The 17,501-nt window shown below is 48.7% G+C and overlaps 1 protein-coding gene across 1 annotated transcript in view; it reads right to left on the bottom strand.

Moving 5' to 3' along the window:
- The window catches only part of LOC148442496 (scavenger receptor class A member 5-like), a gene marked incomplete at its 3' end in the record, with an annotated part of 223,590 nt that overhangs the window by 14,686 nt on the left and 191,403 nt on the right, over positions 1-17,501 (bottom strand). Inside the window, exon 5 of the mRNA XM_088463890.1 lies at positions 3,606-3,686. Within this exon, the coding sequence (XP_088320016.1) occupies positions 3,606-3,686 (81 nt within the window). The remainder of the gene's footprint in view (positions 1-3,605; positions 3,687-17,501) is intronic.

Raw genomic sequence — 17,501 nt, 5'->3', positions numbered from 1 at the left:
TGTGAGGGATGGGTACGGGATGCCGACACTCTGGATCCTTGCGGGTCAAAATGCAGACACCTGTCCCTTCCCCTCCCCCCCTAGTGCTTAAACCTAACCCTCCCCCTAGTACCTAACCCCTAACCCTCCCCCTACTGCCTAACCGGCTACTTACCTTTGGGATGCCGGCGGTCAATATGCCGACACTGGGATTCTGACAGGTGTCGCGATTCCGGAGCCAATATTCTAAGCATCGGCATTCCCTGCGTTGGGATACTGAATGTATCCCGTCTGTGAACAACGTTGTTCACCAACATATCACGGCGGCTGTGCGGCACGGCCGATGCCCAATATATCTGCAGATATATCTGCTCATCGTGTTGTCTGTACTGGTGACCCGCCGACCACTCGTACACTTGCTGCAGAGGCCGCTGGTGACTGACAGCTGGACTGGGCAGGCCCATGTACTGTAAATGCCCAGTTTGACGTCCAAAGGGCGGCCGGATCATCCTAGTTTGTACTGAGCTTTACACTATAATTTTGTTTGAATTATTCTCATTCATTCCTAACAAGAGATGAGTGAGGTTGCAACTAAATGTCGCGATGACCGCGTTGTGCAGTGGAACAGGCTGTTGCACCGAGGCGCAGAATTACGACAGTATGCAGCATTACAGACCAGTTTGGAAAGTCATCCTGACTGTGGCCCACAAGTAGAATGAAAGCTGTCTCCACAATGGGGAATGGGATGATGTATGAACGATGGGAAGACTCCCCCCCTCACATGTGGAAGCACTTTGTGAGTTACTGTAATTGTACAAAGTGCAGATGGACAGATTGTAAATTATAAACAAAGTGAAAAGTTTGTCATAGTGTTCTGAAATCCACGGACTGTAATGTGATCAACGATGGGCGTTAAGGGGGGAGAAGAAAAATCAGAGACTGGAATCGAAGTGAGTTGGGCCACAGTCATTACTGAAGACACGAGGGGAGATGTACCAAGTCTTGGAGGGAGATACAGTGGAGAAGTTGCCCAAACCAGACAATCAGCGTCTAACTGTCATTTATCTGGCATAATCTATAGACAGTTACTGTAGTCGCTACTTTGTTGCTATGGTCAAATGCTCCACTTTATCTCTTTCCAACATTTGATACATCTCCCCATAAGCAGTAAGTAACAGCACGGTGGCATCAGACATGACAGTGCCCCTGGGGCAACTTCTAGACATGGTACCCCTGTCTATCCCCACTTACTGTTACTATGTCCTCAGTCAGCAAACCCCTTTAAAGCACATTAAAACCGTGCTGAGAGGGACAGGAGAGTCCAGCAGGTGCTACAGTGCAGACATAGGCAAACACAGGGGGGATTCCTGTTGCCTGGAACCCTCCCTCCCCAGCCCACACCATGACCACAACAGAAATTAGAATATAATACAATTTTACTAGAGCTGCTTGTTCTCCTCAGTATAACAAATGAAATAATTAGTACCGCCTGTAGATCTTTTAACACATCAGCCAGTAATGAAACCTGTGCACCAACTAGGAGATCTGGAAAACATGCACTGTAAGGGTTGCACTGCTATAGACCATCTATGGGATGAATTATCATTACTGTTATCCAGTGCATAAGGAGACCAATATGTACATATACTGTATGTCCAGAGCAGTGCTAGGCTCTTCTGTTGCTCTCCCAGACTCCTGTTTTGCTTCCATGCTCTGGAATGGTGCCCACATGTGAAATAAAAACATTCAGCTCAGGAAGTATGGCCCTACTGCCGCATATAATGGGTTAGGAGCTGATTCAGAGCCACTCGCAAGCGCTGTGCGCTCGCAAGCGGCCCGATGGTATGCAAACGCGCATGTGCACGCTTCGTTCTGCGCGTGCGCAAACTTCTCTGTGCGATTGCAACCCGCTCGCTCGCCCAGCAAAGACAGCCCAGTGTAATGAGTGACAGGAGAAGCCGTTTGTGGGTGGTAACAGGGGCAGGACAGTGGAGGTGCGAACGCAGGCGTGCCTGGGTGTTTCCACGCCGTTTTGAAGGCGTGCATAATTAAGAGGCAGCGTCAAAGTACACGTCACATGCCGGGTTTTTGAACTGAAGTCCTGACTGTGCTTGCGGTAGGGTAAGGCAACCACAAGCACTGAGATCGCATCCGGTGGTGCTCCATGTACCAATGTTTTAATACACTTCCTGGAGATGACGTGCGCTAGTAGGCGTCTCTACATACGCTAATGGGTGTCTGCATACACAGAGCGATTGCTCGCACCGCCAAAGTGGGTGTGCTTATGAATTGGCGAGCAAGCGCTTCCCATGGCGTCACTTTGACATATTTGCATATGCTGGATGCGAGCGATCGCATATAGCGAGCGGCTCTGAATCAAGTCCTTAGTGTGATCACTGGTCCTGTTGGAATTGACTTAAGCTGCATACACACACAACGATTTTGTTACCAACGATTTTATGAACGATTTTCTGTCAGATTATCTGTCAGATTTTTTAAAGTGTAATGAACGATTTTTATGAACTACAAACGATTTTTGCATATTCCCTTAATGAAAATCATTGAGTTGACAAGTCTGACTGAACTACAAACGACAAACTACAAACGTGAACGCGCATGAACAATAATCGTTCATCGTTTGACTCAGAAAGTGAACGATTTTTTTCAAACGATTATCGTTAAACGATATCGTTTAACGATAATCGTTCAAAAAATCGTTGTGTGTGTATGCACCTATACACCACACTTCACTTTGTATGATGATGTATTTTAAAGCTGGATAAGTGCTAATTATGTACTCTTCATGGACTGGCCACACTGGCTCTAAACTCAAGCATCTAGAAATCCTGCATTTGCCCCTGGCCGCGTTCACGCAGGGTAAAATAGCTTGGAAGGAAAAGTGTGCCTGACGCACACCGCTAAACAAAAGTAATTGCACTACTGCATTTCGGAAGCCTGCCCAGCCGCCATCAAGGTGCACACCTACATCAGCTGTCTCTACAATGTAAAAGAGCGCTCTACCGAGCCAGAACAATCTGCCTGTGCACAACCTGTGTGTAAGGCTTATTTATGTCTTATACTTGCTAGAGGTGGACCAATTGATTCTGCGGACCCCCATCTGTGACCCCAGCATAGGTCCTGAACTCACCGGCCAGGTGCTGTGTACACTACATAAATTAATAGTTTCTAAATGATCAGATCTAACAGACAGGGGTCTATGACCTAAGCCTTGCAGAGAGAGAAAGTGGATGGAGTTAAAGCACCAACCAATCAGCTCCTAGCTGTCATTTTTCAAACACCGCCTGTAAAGTGACAGTTAGGAGCTGATTGGTTGGTACTTTCTCTCTCTCTCCACTTTGACTTAGGTCATAGACCCCATAGGTTTTGCTGAGTGGGGGGGGACAGAGGAATGGAAAATCTGTCTATTATATTGGTAACTGGAACACTAGTGCTTTTCTTAGTAAATGGCCTAAGCTGGAGTAAGGGATTGTCTGGGAGGGGACTGCCCACTGAAATTGAGGGGACAGGTTAGGGTCTATAGGTAAACAACCCCCTTAACCACTGTATATACAGAACTGAAAACTTTTTTTTCCATCCAGGTAAAACATAAAATAAATGTAAGTCACCTAGTAACCCAGGCAGTCCGGGCACGCCAGGTTCTCCTTCCATTCCTTCATGACCCTGCTCTCCCTTCAGCCCAGGTGGACCTAAAAACAGAAAATCATTGTTAAAAATAAACTGAACAATTGCAGGGAAATAGTATTATTATTATTATATAGAGCCATATGTCAGAATATCCAATCTCTGTTAGGCATTACCACACGCGTTTCACTTTTCTTCTCTGCACCCTTTATCAGTATGGCTCAAACTTTGTAACCCAGTTTTTTGTGTCCAGTACTAACGCGCTTCGTTACCTCTTTACACTTATCTCTGCAAAATATATGTATTATTGTTAAAAATAAAATGTTTTGGAAACCACCCCCTCGGCCCGCCTACCAAACGGGGGTAGCTGTCGATCAACATCGACAGCCGCCCCTTTGGTAACGAGCTCCGGAGTGACAGAGTTTCTCTGTCGCTCCGGGTCTTGCGCACGCGCAGTGTGGCCGCTGCGCACGTGCAGGCCAAACTGTCGAGTCGGTTAAGAGCGCATCGGCGCTCGCGACCGACTCTGAATGAGGTCCAGAGATCCATGTGCTAGACATGTAATGACACTCCTGCATCTTTGCTTATTCCCATGAGCACAGGCGCTGGAGCAGGGGGGGCAGGGGGTGGCTTGCCTCCCCCAAATATTTTAGAGGCGCCAGGGGAGCAGCAGCCGCAGACGGTCAGGGGAAGTGCATTAGAGCAATAGGCTGCACAGCCCCTGCACTGCATGGAGGAGGCGTAATGTGCAGTCTTTTAAGTTAAATACCGCTCATTACATCTCTTTCTCCATGCAATGCAGAGGCTGTGCAGCCCAATGCTATAATACACAGCCCCTGCCTCCTGCTCCAGTATGATACCGCTCTCTCCTCCCAGGTGGTCCCTGCCTTCCCTTCTACCATGGTGTCTGCCTCTCCCCGTGCTAGCGACCAGCCTCCACCCAGAAACAGGTAAGTTGGAAGGGGGGAGGGGACACCAAAATGAAATTAAATCTTGCTCTTCCAACATAAACTGTTCTGATGCCCCTGCCCATCAGTCATGTTGTGTCATGTGTTGTGTCATGTGTTCTGTCATGTGTTGTGTCATGTGTTGTGTCATGTGTTGTGTCATGTGTTCTGTCATGTGGTGTGTCATGTGTTCTGTCATGTGTTGTGTCATGTGAGCTCTGATATGAAGCAAATCTGGAGACCCGTTAGACTTTTCTTATTCTCCGCATTTTACCATATGATCCCTGAGCACTGCGGTAGCAACATACTTCCCTGCTCTCCCGGAAGTCGCAGGAGGCTCCCGATTTTTCGGGTAGAGTAGGCGGATCTCCTCTATCATGCCCACCTCCTAGTGAAGTAGGCAAGATGGGGAGGTTATACAGAGAATCTTAGGCCCATAGGGAGGGAGGCTGGGAAATATGAGGCGAAATGCGTCATATTGTCTCACCCCCTCCCAACGGACCTGCGCGTGACAGAGACAGGGAGAGGACCTAATGACATGGAGATCCCAGCCCCGCCCCACCCCCCAAAGCTGTCAGTTGCATCTCTCCGGGCTTCTCCCAGAAAGGAGATAACTAGAGTCGGCAAGTATGGGTAACAAATGTACTGCCAAGGAGAGTCATTTAGCATTGACATTATGGGCCTAATTCAGAGGTGGATGCAGACATGGCTGCGGCTGGGTGTTTTGTCGGTCACCTATCTGACACTTTATTCAAATGTCGCCGCAAGGCCCTTCCCGTGCGTCGATATGAGCAAGGACTGAGACGCCCACTATGAGTGTCCGTTGGCGCTGTAATACCGCCTGGTGAATCTTTATATGCCACCATCGGTCGAAACATGCACCAGCCCTATGACAGGTGCAGATTTTCCATCTGCATACGGCCTCCAATGTAAGCAATGAAGTGTCTGTGTACGCAACCCGTTCAGCGACACTCCAATAACACGCCCATAAGACGGGGCTACCCGCCATCGCTCAGGATCGCCCAGCACTTTTCCAAGACAATTCCAACACCGTGAATCTGAATCTCATCAGCGCCTTCAGGCGTACACTCCGTGTAACACAATGCGGGTTTTTTAGGGATTTTCATGCACTCGCTGTAGCTAACAAATCGTTCAATTCCATGAACAACACTATTGAGTGCAATTGTGAATCAGGCCCTATGGCAGGGGCGGTCTTCCCCCAGCGCGATAAGCTCCGGAACACTGCGCATTCTGCGTTTTATGGAAGCTGCTATTGCGACTAAAGAATTAGGGAATACACTAGATATCTCCGACACTTGCTGCAATCCCCTGTAATACATCCAGGTGGTATCAAAATTTGCGGGCACACCCATTTTTTGGGGAAATCTTATAAATATTTTTTTTATAAATAGGCCCATTAGGGGTCTATTCATGATGTTAACTATCGGGGTCAGAATGGACCCCAATAGTTAACATTCTAACTCACGGCGGAATCGGGAGCAATTCATCATTGCTCGGGCGTGGTGACAGCTAATGCGACATCAGCTGTCCCCGCGAGCGGCTTCACTGCTCCTTTTCGGAACAGTGAATCTTTTCACTGCTCCTTTCGGAGCAGTGACGGGACTGCGCATGTGCGACCTACAGGTCACACATGCACACAAGAGCCCCGACATCCGGAGGAAGGGGCCAAACAGGGGAGTTTCGGATCCCTCTTCGCAACTCGTACCTCTTTCATAGGGAAGGAGTGGGTTGCAATCCACAAGCGGAAGCAATCATCATCTGAAGAGTATATGGGGACATTGGGCCATTCCGGGAGAGGTAGGTAAGCAGGAGATATCTATTATACTAGTGAATGGGGACAGCGGCCATTCCGGGAGAGAAAGGTAAGCAGGAGATATCTATTATACTAGTGAATGGGGACAGCAGGCCATTCCGGGAGAGGAAGGTAAGCAGGAGATATCTGTGATACTAGTGTATGGGGACAGCGGGCCATTCCGGGAAAGGAAGGTAAGCAGGAGATATCTGTGATACTAGTGTATGGGGACAGCGGGCCAGTCCGGGAGAGGAAGGTAAGCAGGAGATATCTGTGATACTAGTGAATGGGGACAGCGGGTCATTCCGGGAGAGAAAGGTAAGCAGGAGATATCTGTGATACTAGTGTATGGGGACAGCGGGACATTCCGGGAGAGAAAGGTAAGCAGGAGATATCTGTGATACTAGTGTATGGGGACAGCGGGACATTCCGGGAGAGGAAGGTAAGCAGGAGATATCTGTGATACTAGTGTATGGGGACAGCGGGACATTCCGGGAGAGGAAGGTAAGCAGGAGATATCTGTGATACTAGTGTATCGGGACAGTGGGCCATTCCGGGAGAGGAAGGTAAGCAGGAGATATCTGTGATACTAGTGTATCGGGACAGCGGCCATTCCGGGAGAGGAAGGTAAGCAGGAGATATCTGTGATACTAGTGTATGGGAATAGCAGGCCATTCCGGGAGAGGAAGGTAAGCAGAAGATATCTGTGATACTAGTGTATGGGGACAGCGGGCCATTCCGGGAGAGGAAGGTAAGCAGGAGATATCTGTGATACTAGTGTATCGGGACAGCGGCCATTCCGGGAGAGGAAGGTAAGCAGAAGATATCTGTGATACTAGTGTATGGGGACAGCGGGCCATTCCGGGAGAGGAAGGTAAGTAGGAGATATCTGTGATACTAGTGTATGGGGACAGCGGGCCATTCCGGGAGAGGAAGGTAAGTAGGAGATATCTGTGATACTAGTGTATGGGGACAGCGGGCCATTCCGGGAGAGGAAGGTAAGCAGAAGATATCTGTGATACTAGTGTATGGGGACAGTGGGCCATTCCGGGAGAGGAAGGTAAGGCTAGTGTATGGGGTGTATATCTGTGATGTCTCCTGCTGTACCTTCGTGATGAATGGCCCGATAACTTAATTTTTACAAAAGCAGGTGAAGATCAATATTTTCACCTGCTTTTGTAAAAATTAAGCGATGATGAATTAGCCCCCTAGTATGAAACCTCTGGGGTGATGAGAATACCGCCTCTGCTGCTGTACGTTGCTCTAGTTGCTATATGTAAATGTAGGGACACAACTGCTTTATCAGTTTATTGTTCCAGATGGGGATCTGGGTTATGTTATCTTGCAGTACGTCTGCGTTCTCTCAGTGCAGAGCAGAGATGCTACACACTGGACTATGCTCTGTCTCGTATTATTCTCTATGTAAGCGGTGCTGCATCACTGTTTATGTCAGTGTGCTCCGCATGTAATATAACCTCTCTCACTTCATACCCGGAAAGAAGATCAGAAGATCTACGATGGCGGCACGTTTGGCACCATGAGATGGAAAATAAGACAAAATATATTTACTTTAACTAGTATCAGTTTTCCCTTTCTTTTATGGCCCATATGGCTTGTGAGAAGCAAACCGTGTGCGCTGGGTGAAGACAGGCCTGCCATAATGTCACTGCTAAACTAATCTCCTTGGCAGAACATTTGTTACCGCAGCGCACAGCGATCATATGGTAAAGTTGCGGAGCAAAAGAAATGTTCAACGTGTCTCTACACCGGCTTCACACCAGAGCTCACATGACACAACACGACTCACGGGAACACGCACAGGCGCAGGGATGTTATTACATGTCTATCACTAGGATCTCCGTCCATCAGGGCTGACTCCAGACAAGGGCTGGTTTGCGGGCCACACAGAGACAGGCCTTATGTAGCCTTTGGTGGACATCATAAACACAGCCTACAGTATTGTTGTGTTAACCTTTAGGTGCTGGTGATATAGGTGTCAGCGCTGTATGATGGCGATCAGTCCGCACGGTGAATAACTTAACCAGATAGAACACAGGATGCACAGGGTTAAAGCAGTACACGGCGCAGGAATACAGGTGCTACATCTCCAGCCAGGAATGTGTGGGGTTAATGCAGGTGGTCTGCTGTACAGTTGAGCACACACCTGAGCTCGTTCCTGCCATGTGTTCGGAGCGAAGTGACCGCTTTAGCGCATTAGCGGTTTCTCCATTCCTCTTTCAGGACTTCTGCGCATGTAATATTTGCAAAATGAAGCCAACAGCCTACACCGGGCTAACGCCATCCTCAGATGGATTTAGCTGCAGGGCCAAACTCCAGAACGTGTCATGGTAAATCGGACAGCTTAGCAGTCCCCTTAGAAACCTGCGGTTGTTATCAGAAATGGAGGGGGCCGTGGTAGATATGGGTATTTATGCTGCGGTCCTTCCATGGTACATTTGGGGGGATACTTAATATTTGTAGGTTTCTTTTGGGGGGGAATATCCCACAAATATTGGGCCTCATTCAGAGATGGACGGTAAATGCTATCGCAGCTGCGATTTCTCACGGAACGCAATTGTGAAAATATGCTAATGACTCACCTGCCGTCCAGTGACACCCACTGACAGCATCTCACATCCGCCACTCACACACAATATCGGAAACATGGAACGCAGATCAGGCGACCATCAGCCTTCTGCGTAAGTCTAAGCTGCCGCAGACACAGCCGGTCTCCAGACACACAGCAGAGGGCTCTGCTGCTGCTGCAAGTAAGAACGCAGGTGGCTGATTTATGTACGCCCAGAAAACAGCGTGTAAACGGTCTAACGTCTGCGTTTTTCTAACTACCCCCCGTTACCTCCCCAAACGCAGACTGCTGTCACTCAGGGACAGATTAACAATGGGGCGGATGGAGCTACAGCTCCAGGCCTCCACATAAAGATAGGCCCATCATCATGACAGTCACCATAACCCATAAGTATTATAATTGTATTTTTATTTTCCTCACAAAATGATGCAATTTTTACACTTTTATATATTTAGGAAGTTCTTCGAGCTGATAGTATAGGGGTGTACACGTCCACATGGCACTGGCCACACCCACATGGCGCTGGCCACACCCACACAGCACTGGTCACACCTCCTCTGCTTCTCACAATAGGCCCTTGATCATTTTCAGCCCCAGGCCCATGTGGCCCTTAATCTGGCCCCGCTGTCACTCACTTTGCAAATGAATCCTCTGTGAGCGTAGTCGCAGTTCAATCATTGCATGTGCGCAGTTTCAGTTTTCACGCATTGGGCAATGGCCAACAATTGTTCAATCTGGGTAGATATTGGCATTTGCTTCTATCTCTGAATGAGACTCATTGTATAATAAATTGGTTCCAGTGTCTCTCCTGTAATATACACAGTCTCCGTGCAGGAGACACTCCGGGATATGTCCTTAAATAAGTGTGCCCTTGCACAAGTGAATGAGGACCTCATTCAGAGTCGGTCGTAGCGGCCGCACGGTCCTAAGGGAAAAGGGGCCGGATATGCAAATGATGCACTCGCAAGTTGCGTCCTTAAGATCGGAACGTTAGCTGGCCGACCAAGGGGAGGATGCGGCCATAAGACAAAAAATACGCCCCCTTCTCGTACGCATTACACGTCATCTTCGGTCATATAAGGATTAATCGAGACCATCGGAACTGGTCGTAGAGCTTAAGGTTGACCATACCCTCTCTTAAACTCTACGATCATGTCAGTGTATAAACCACCCATGTCACATGTGCCATGACACTACTTTGATAATTATGCACTCCCATAAAACGCTGTTCGCATAATTGGGCACGCCTGCGTGCGGATCTCCACTCCCCGTTTTCAAGCACCTTCCCCTGTTAGCACCCACATACGCCTCATTCTGTCACTGAAACTACCGACCAGGCTGTGTTCAAGGAGAGAGAAATTTCTGATCGTAGCAGCTAGTTTGCGCACGCGCATTGCGAACTTTACGCATGCGCAGTTTAGCGAACATCGGTGGCGTACGACCGTGCGGCCGCAACGACCGACTCTGAATGAGGTCCTGAGTTTGTAGCGGTATTTCCATGAAAGAGTAAATTTACTAAAGTGAGAGTTTTTAGAAGTGGAGATTTTGCCCATAGCAACCAAACAGATTCTACTACAATTAACTAGCACCTTCTTGAAGATAATAGCGAGAATCTAATTGGTTGCTATGGGAAACATCTCCACTTCTAAAATCTCTCACTTTAGTAAATAATATACCCCTAAGCATCAGCCTTTAGCAGTGAGCGGTGCTGAAATCTGACATAATCGCCAGATAATACATGTTACACAAGTGGATGACATCCAAGTAGCCGACAGTCTTCTGCTTCGCCCTAAAGCTTTCTGCCTTCGGTTTGGACGCACTCAGCAGAAAATGAGACTTGATCCAAGAAAAGCTAAAATTCAATGAAAACCGGGAAGAAAAGGAAACCATCGCTGAGGGCCAAACGTGTCATTAATACGCTGCTCGGCCACAAATTTCAGCTTAATCATCTTCACAGAGATAAGAAAAAAAAAAAATAGTTCATAATCAGGTTAACACAACACATTTATGAAGCTGCGACATCTTATACATAGGAGGAGGATGTGTACGGCTATAATCAGAACACTAGAGCACCATCTCGTACATGGGGAGGAAGGGGGGGCTGCGTTCCCTACCCCAGCACATTAATGCGCATTATCAACGGTAACGACACATTTTAGAGCCTCATTCTGAGCCGTAAGCATCTGTGGCCGCTTATCCGTGTTATATCAGCTTCCTTACTTCTCTAATCTAATGCAAGAATCCGCCCGTGTATACAGAAAACCCATGCGACTGCTTGTGGAAGCCCATCCCGCCCACTGTTCTTACATCCGCAGTCGCCATCATTAGTATTGGGACCTACACTGGTCCCATGCTGGGTGCGAAAACTCCGTCTGAAACATATGTCCCGTCTCTGAAAACGAGCAGTGAAGTCAGCCATCACGGATCAGTTGCGTGCAATCGCCTAGCCAGCGCCCAGTTACCACAAAGGAACGCCCATTTCATGGAAAGTGTTGTGTGTCAACGGGTGGCACATCCCGCATGCACTAGCGTTCTCTGGGCCTGATTCAGAGCTGGACGCTCTGAACGAGCGCTCGCTCTGAATCAGGGCATTTTTTTTTTTTTTGTGGCCTCCTGGCCGCTCGCATAGCTTTGGGTGACCACCCACAGCTATAGCAAGCGGCCAGGAAGATGGTCGCGATGGTCAAGACCATCGCGACGATCGGGCTTGCGACGAGACACTTGTGGTAGGGTCTCGTGGCCACAAGCCCCAGAGTGCTTTCGGCTCTAACAGAGCCAAAAGCACTCCCACTGACATCACTTGTGATGTCAGTGGGGCCGGCCCCAGACGGTAGGCGTTCCCATGTGAACGCCTCCATCTGAGCAGGCACGCCCCCGGTCCGCCCACCAAAGAGGGCGTGCTGTCACTCAGCATCGACAGCACGCCCCCTTTGGTACGAGACCCGGAGCGACGGTTTGCCCGTCGCTATCCTGGTCTCGCGCATGCACACGACGGAGTTGGCTCTGTCGTGCACATTCGGACTCGGCCACCATCGACCCGCTTGCGAGCGCATAGCGCTCGCGAGCGGGTCTGAATCAGGCCCTGTGTGTGCACATGTCGGATCTGGGGCATATGTGCAGTTGCCCATTTCTTTCTTTGGCGTTAGCGCAGTATGCGGGAGTCTGCGCGATCTGTGCGTATCACGTATTGCGTGTGACTCAGAAACTTTAATAGAAACAAAACTGAATTCTAACTAAAAGAATCACTAAAAGAAACAGATTTAAGCTATTACGCCCCCTGTGTATCGCTCAGGCACTCTATTGCACTGCAATACAAACTGATTTAGATGATAGACACCAAGAGCCTGATTCAGAGGTGCACGCTAACTGCACGCAATGTCGGTATTCACGCAGTCGGCCGATGTTCGATGTACTGCGGGGAGCTCTGAACGAATTAAGGCGCTGGAGCCGTGGATTCCAGTAGGCATTCCTGGGAGGTAATAAGGGGGGGAGGGTTAACGAGACAGTGACGTTTCACAGGAATGACGCTAATAGTAGCGCAGGCACTCAAAAGGAGAAATCGCACCTGCCTAGGCCTGGTGCCAGCTTTGACGGTGCGAACGGTAGCGCAGCAGACGGATTAGCACCGCTGCTAGTGGGCATCTCAGTATGGACAGAATCAGTCGCGGCACGGCGTTAGCATAAAGAAGCCTACGAAGCTTGGGCAACGTGTCCGTGAATCAGGCCCACAGTGGGCGAGGTGAATTGGAGCTGGGATCCGTATAATAGGCCAGAACCAGGGATCCCAGGCAGTATTTATAGATAAAATCTTGTCAGCTCCCTTTCCTGGTGCTCAGAAATATTCAACCGAATCCCCAGGAATTTCTGTACACGGAATTTTAATCTGTTTATTAACATTTATTTTTATGGCGCCTACTTTTTATTGCTCAGCACTTTCCTGAGAATATTTATTAATTCATATTAGACCATGGGGTAAATGTATTGGGCTGCGGCTTTGAGACATCGGCGAGTCCCGTGCGAGACTGCCGAATGTTTCAAAGTAGCAGTAGTAGGAAGGTATGCAGACGGGAAGCCGGGGGACCTAATCCCGACAGCCGGCTTCCCGACTGCTTAATATCGGTGAGGGTTAAATGACAGGCGTCTAAATCTAAACTGACGCCGGGAGACCGGCGCCCGGCATCCCGATGGAAGTGATGCTGGGCGCCGAGAGCGGACAGCCGCGGAGGGGGGAGGAGGGTTAAGCTATACATACTGTACAGCATAAAGTGGCTCCTGGCTCTGTAGTGTATACATACTGCACAGCATTAAGTGGCTCCTGGCTCTGTAGTGTATGCATACTGTACAGCATAAAGCGGATCCTGGCTCTGTAGTGTATACATACTGTACAACATAAAGCGGCTCCTGGCTCTGTAGTGTATACATACTGTACAGCATAAAGCGGCTCCTGGCTCTGTAGTGTATACATACTGTACAGCATAAAGTGGCTTCTGGCTCTGTAGTGTATACATACTGTACAGCATAAAGTGGCTTCTGGCTCTGTAGTGTATACATACTGTACAGCATAAAGCGGCTCCTGGCTCTGTAGTGTATACATACTGTACAGCATAAAGTGGCTCCTGGCTCTGTAGTGTATACATACTTTACAGCATAAAGCGGCTCCTGGCTCTGTAGTGTATACATACTTTACAGCATAAAGCGTCTCCTGGCTCTGTAGTGTATACATACTGTACAGCATAAAGCTGATCCTGGCTCTGTAGTGTATGCATACTGTACAGCATAAAGCGGCTCCTGGCTCTGTAGTGTATACATACTGTACAGCATAAAGCGGATCCTGGCTCTGTAGTGCATGCATACTGTACAGCATAAAGCGGCTCCTGGCTCTGTAGTGTATGCATACTGTACAGCATAATGCGGCTCCTGGCTCTGTAGTGTATACATACTGTACAGCATAAAGTGGCTTCTGGCTCTGTAGTGTATACATACTGTACAGCATAAAGCGGCTCCTGGCTCTGTAGTGTATACATACTGTACAGCATAAAGTGGCTCCTGGCTCTGTAGTCTATGCATACTGTACAGCATAAAGCTGATCCTGGCTCTGTAGTGTATACATACTTTACAGCATAAAGCGGCTCCTGGCTCTGTAGTGTATACATACTGTACAGCATAAAGCGGCTCCTGGTTCTGTAGTGTATACATACTGTACAGCATAAAGCTGATCCTGGCTCTGTAGTGTATGCATACTGTACAGCATAAAGCGGCTCCTGGCTCTGTAGTGTATACATACTGTACAGCATAAAGCGGATCCTGGCTCTGTAGTGTATACATACTGTACAGCATAAAGCGGATCCTGGCTCTGTAGTGCATGCATACTGTACAGCATAAAGCGGCTCCTGGCTCTGTAGTGTATGCATACTGTACAGCATAATGCGGCTCCTGGCTCTGTAGTGTATACATACTGTACAGCATAAAGCGGCTCCTGGCTCTGTAGTGTATACATACTGTACAGCATAAAGTGGCTCCTGGCTCTGTAGTGTATGCATACTGTACAGCATAAAGCTGATCCTGGCTCTGTAGTGTATACATACTATGCAGCATAAAGCGGCTCCTGGCTCTGTAGTGTATACATACTGTACAGCATAAAGTGGCTTCTGGCTCTGTATAAAACAGATTCTCTTTAATTAATGGACAAAGGGGCATATTTATTAATTATCAGGTTTAAATGTGATCCTTTACTTTCTGCTGTGGGAACCCCCGGCACGATTCTGCTCAAGCGTGCATGTGCGAGTGGCCATTAATGTGCAATCTGCCGCCTATAGCCTACAATGGGTAACGTCATCTAAAGGTGGCTTTAGTTACCTGGGCCAAGTTCTATGGGTGCTGTGATTGCAATTGGTAACGGGGGGGAAACTGCAGCAGAAATCTCTGATATCTGATGCAAAGCCCCATCGTATATCCTGTGGATGCTTAAATATTGTGGGAATCCCCCAAAAATTGATATTTCAGGGGATTTTTCCATAAAATTAGTTGAATACTGTAAATATGCCCCAAAATGTATGAAAAGTGATTGGCGGCCATAAACATTTGCTATGGCAGAGAAGCAACATCTCCCTGTGCCCCTATTACTGGAGGACGTTCCTCAGCTGCCCTCACCAGCTACTGTGTATAATGAGTCGCTAACTCTGCTCTTAGGAGAGGGATTAGTGCAGGGGAAAACCCCCGGCTGGCGCGTTACGTCGTCCGGCTGGCAGCGCAGAGCTCACATGTGTATAACTTCCTGGCAATCATTCCATGTTATGAATATGAAAAGTATAACGTTAGGAAAACTCAGCCATGGAAAGAAAAACCTCTCCCCAGCTAGAAAACAAGGAACGTTCCGAGATCCTAAAGCTCAGCGGGAGAACTTAGATATTTCATGCTGGTGGAAATAAAGTGGAAGAGCTCCACGTGATTACAGCCGATGGAGAACGCCAGGAGTTGATCATATTACTCTCCCTGGTTTCCCATAAGCCGGCAGCATATGGTGCTTTATGGTGGGACTGTGTGCAGCTTTGGAAACAGTACATACGTCTTCCAGCCTAGTATCAGGGATCTGTTGTTAAATAAGTAGAACTGAGTGCCAGGGGCCGTTCCCTGCTTTATAACGTGCCTATTGATACACAATAGCAACACAGCGATTGCTTCCAGGATTGTTCACCTTGTGTGAGGCCGAATGGATCCGTACGTCGCCAGATGATGTTTCAGAACCGCGCGGAATGTGACAACTGGTTACGATACCACCATTGGTCTTATTGGGGTCTTCTTGCCCCAAACGGTATTCTGTTACATCTCCTGCTGTCTCCGCACTAGTACATATGTTGCATGTTTCTTCTAGACATGGCGGGCCTGATTCTGAGTCGCACGTAAAATCGCACGCAGCGGCGTCTATTGGCGCTCGCTCATCTGAGGCTTTATACAAATGCCGCTACAAACTCCTTCCCCTGTGTATATCCGTACGACTGAATGTGCGGAGACTGAGACGCCCACTTTTAGCGCCTGTGCACGCTGTAATACCGATTGGTGCGTCCTTATACTGTACGCCACCATCGCTCGCACCATATAATCTTGCACCAGCCATATGGCAGGTGCACATCTCCATCTGACCACGGCCTACTGTGCTTGCGGCTGTGCGTCTGGGACCGCAGCCGCTTACACTGACACGCCCCTCACCAACCCGGACAGTGGGAAGGTACGCAGCATTTGAGAAGACAGCTGGAGCCGGGCTATTACGGAGCGAGGAGCTGCTGGTGAGGGACAGTGAGAGAGGGCAGAACGACAGCAAGTGACGCAGTCAGAAAAACATAAAGAATGGAGAGCTGGAACGTAAGATCAAACAAAGGAGACAAAACATCAGTAAGGGCCCTACTGTATTTATCATTAAATATTCGATGGATGTTCCCAGAAAACAGTGAATACATAGGACCCCCCAGATGTACAGTACTATGGATGGTTCGCAGCAGATATCTCCAATATCAGCCCTGGTCCCTCCAATTCTTGTCTGCAAATGCAGCCCCACACAGGTTTCTATGGGGCTGCTGTGCTGCCGGATTTACCAAGCTCCGGGAATGCTTTGCATGACTCTCTACGGGTGTGGTATGAATGACTGCCGGAAACGTGAGCCCGGCGGTTCAAATCCCAACGCCGGCAGGCCGAAGAGCGCAGATCCCGACGGAGGTAAGTAACCTATCTAACCTTGCCCTCTTCCCCCCTAACCCTCCCTTAGGGGTGCCTAACCCTAATCTCCCCCCTAGTGCCTAAGCCTAACCTCCCCCAGGGGTGCCTAAACCTAACCCCCCTCCCCGCACCCTAACCCTCCCGGGGGGTGCCTAACCCTAACCACCCCCTTCCCCTTGCCTGACCCTAACCCTCTCGGGGGGGTGCCTAACCCGAAGTCCCCCCGGGAGCCCCTAAACTTAACCCTCCCGCCCCCTGCGGCTGTCTGCTCACGACGCCCGGCTTACCTTCATTCGGTATGCCGGGCGGCGGGATTTCGGCAGGTGGATAATGATAGGCATTGGAATTTCGACGCTTATCATTAGCCCCCTGCCGGGATTTCACAGTCAGGAAGCAGGCGGTCGGCATTTGGACCGTCGGCTTCATGATTACATCCCCTCTCGGGGTATAGGGTTTGGCATTGGTACTGTACGTGTACTGTAGTTTTGTTCAGCAATGAATAAAAACAAGATTTAATTTTGCAGAGCTAGAATTTTAAAAGGACGTTTTGGAGATGATGCATTTTTTAAGGGTACGCCTTGATTTGTTTCCCACATCCAGGGCTGGTCCTATCACTAGGCTAGGACCACAATAATCACCAGGCAATAATCACTAAAATAGGGCACTCCCTTCTTTCAAATGTGGTTACCCCCAAGGATCTAGGTGCCAGGATGGGGGTGAGAGAAAACTTTGAGAGGTCTCTACTCCAATTACCTGACTTTTTTACACTTTTCTTTTAGTATATTGGTTGGGAGGATGCCAGGCTTAATTATATCATTCTGCT

The sequence above is a fragment of the Taudactylus pleione genome, unplaced genomic scaffold (genome assembly GCF_031769625.1).
Source record: "Taudactylus pleione unplaced genomic scaffold, aTauple2 ptg001494l, whole genome shotgun sequence".
In the NCBI taxonomy this organism is placed as follows: domain Eukaryota; kingdom Metazoa; phylum Chordata; class Amphibia; order Anura; family Myobatrachidae; genus Taudactylus; species Taudactylus pleione.
The sequence above is the reverse complement of the archived record's forward strand: the minus strand, read 5'-3'. Positions and strand labels throughout refer to the sequence as shown.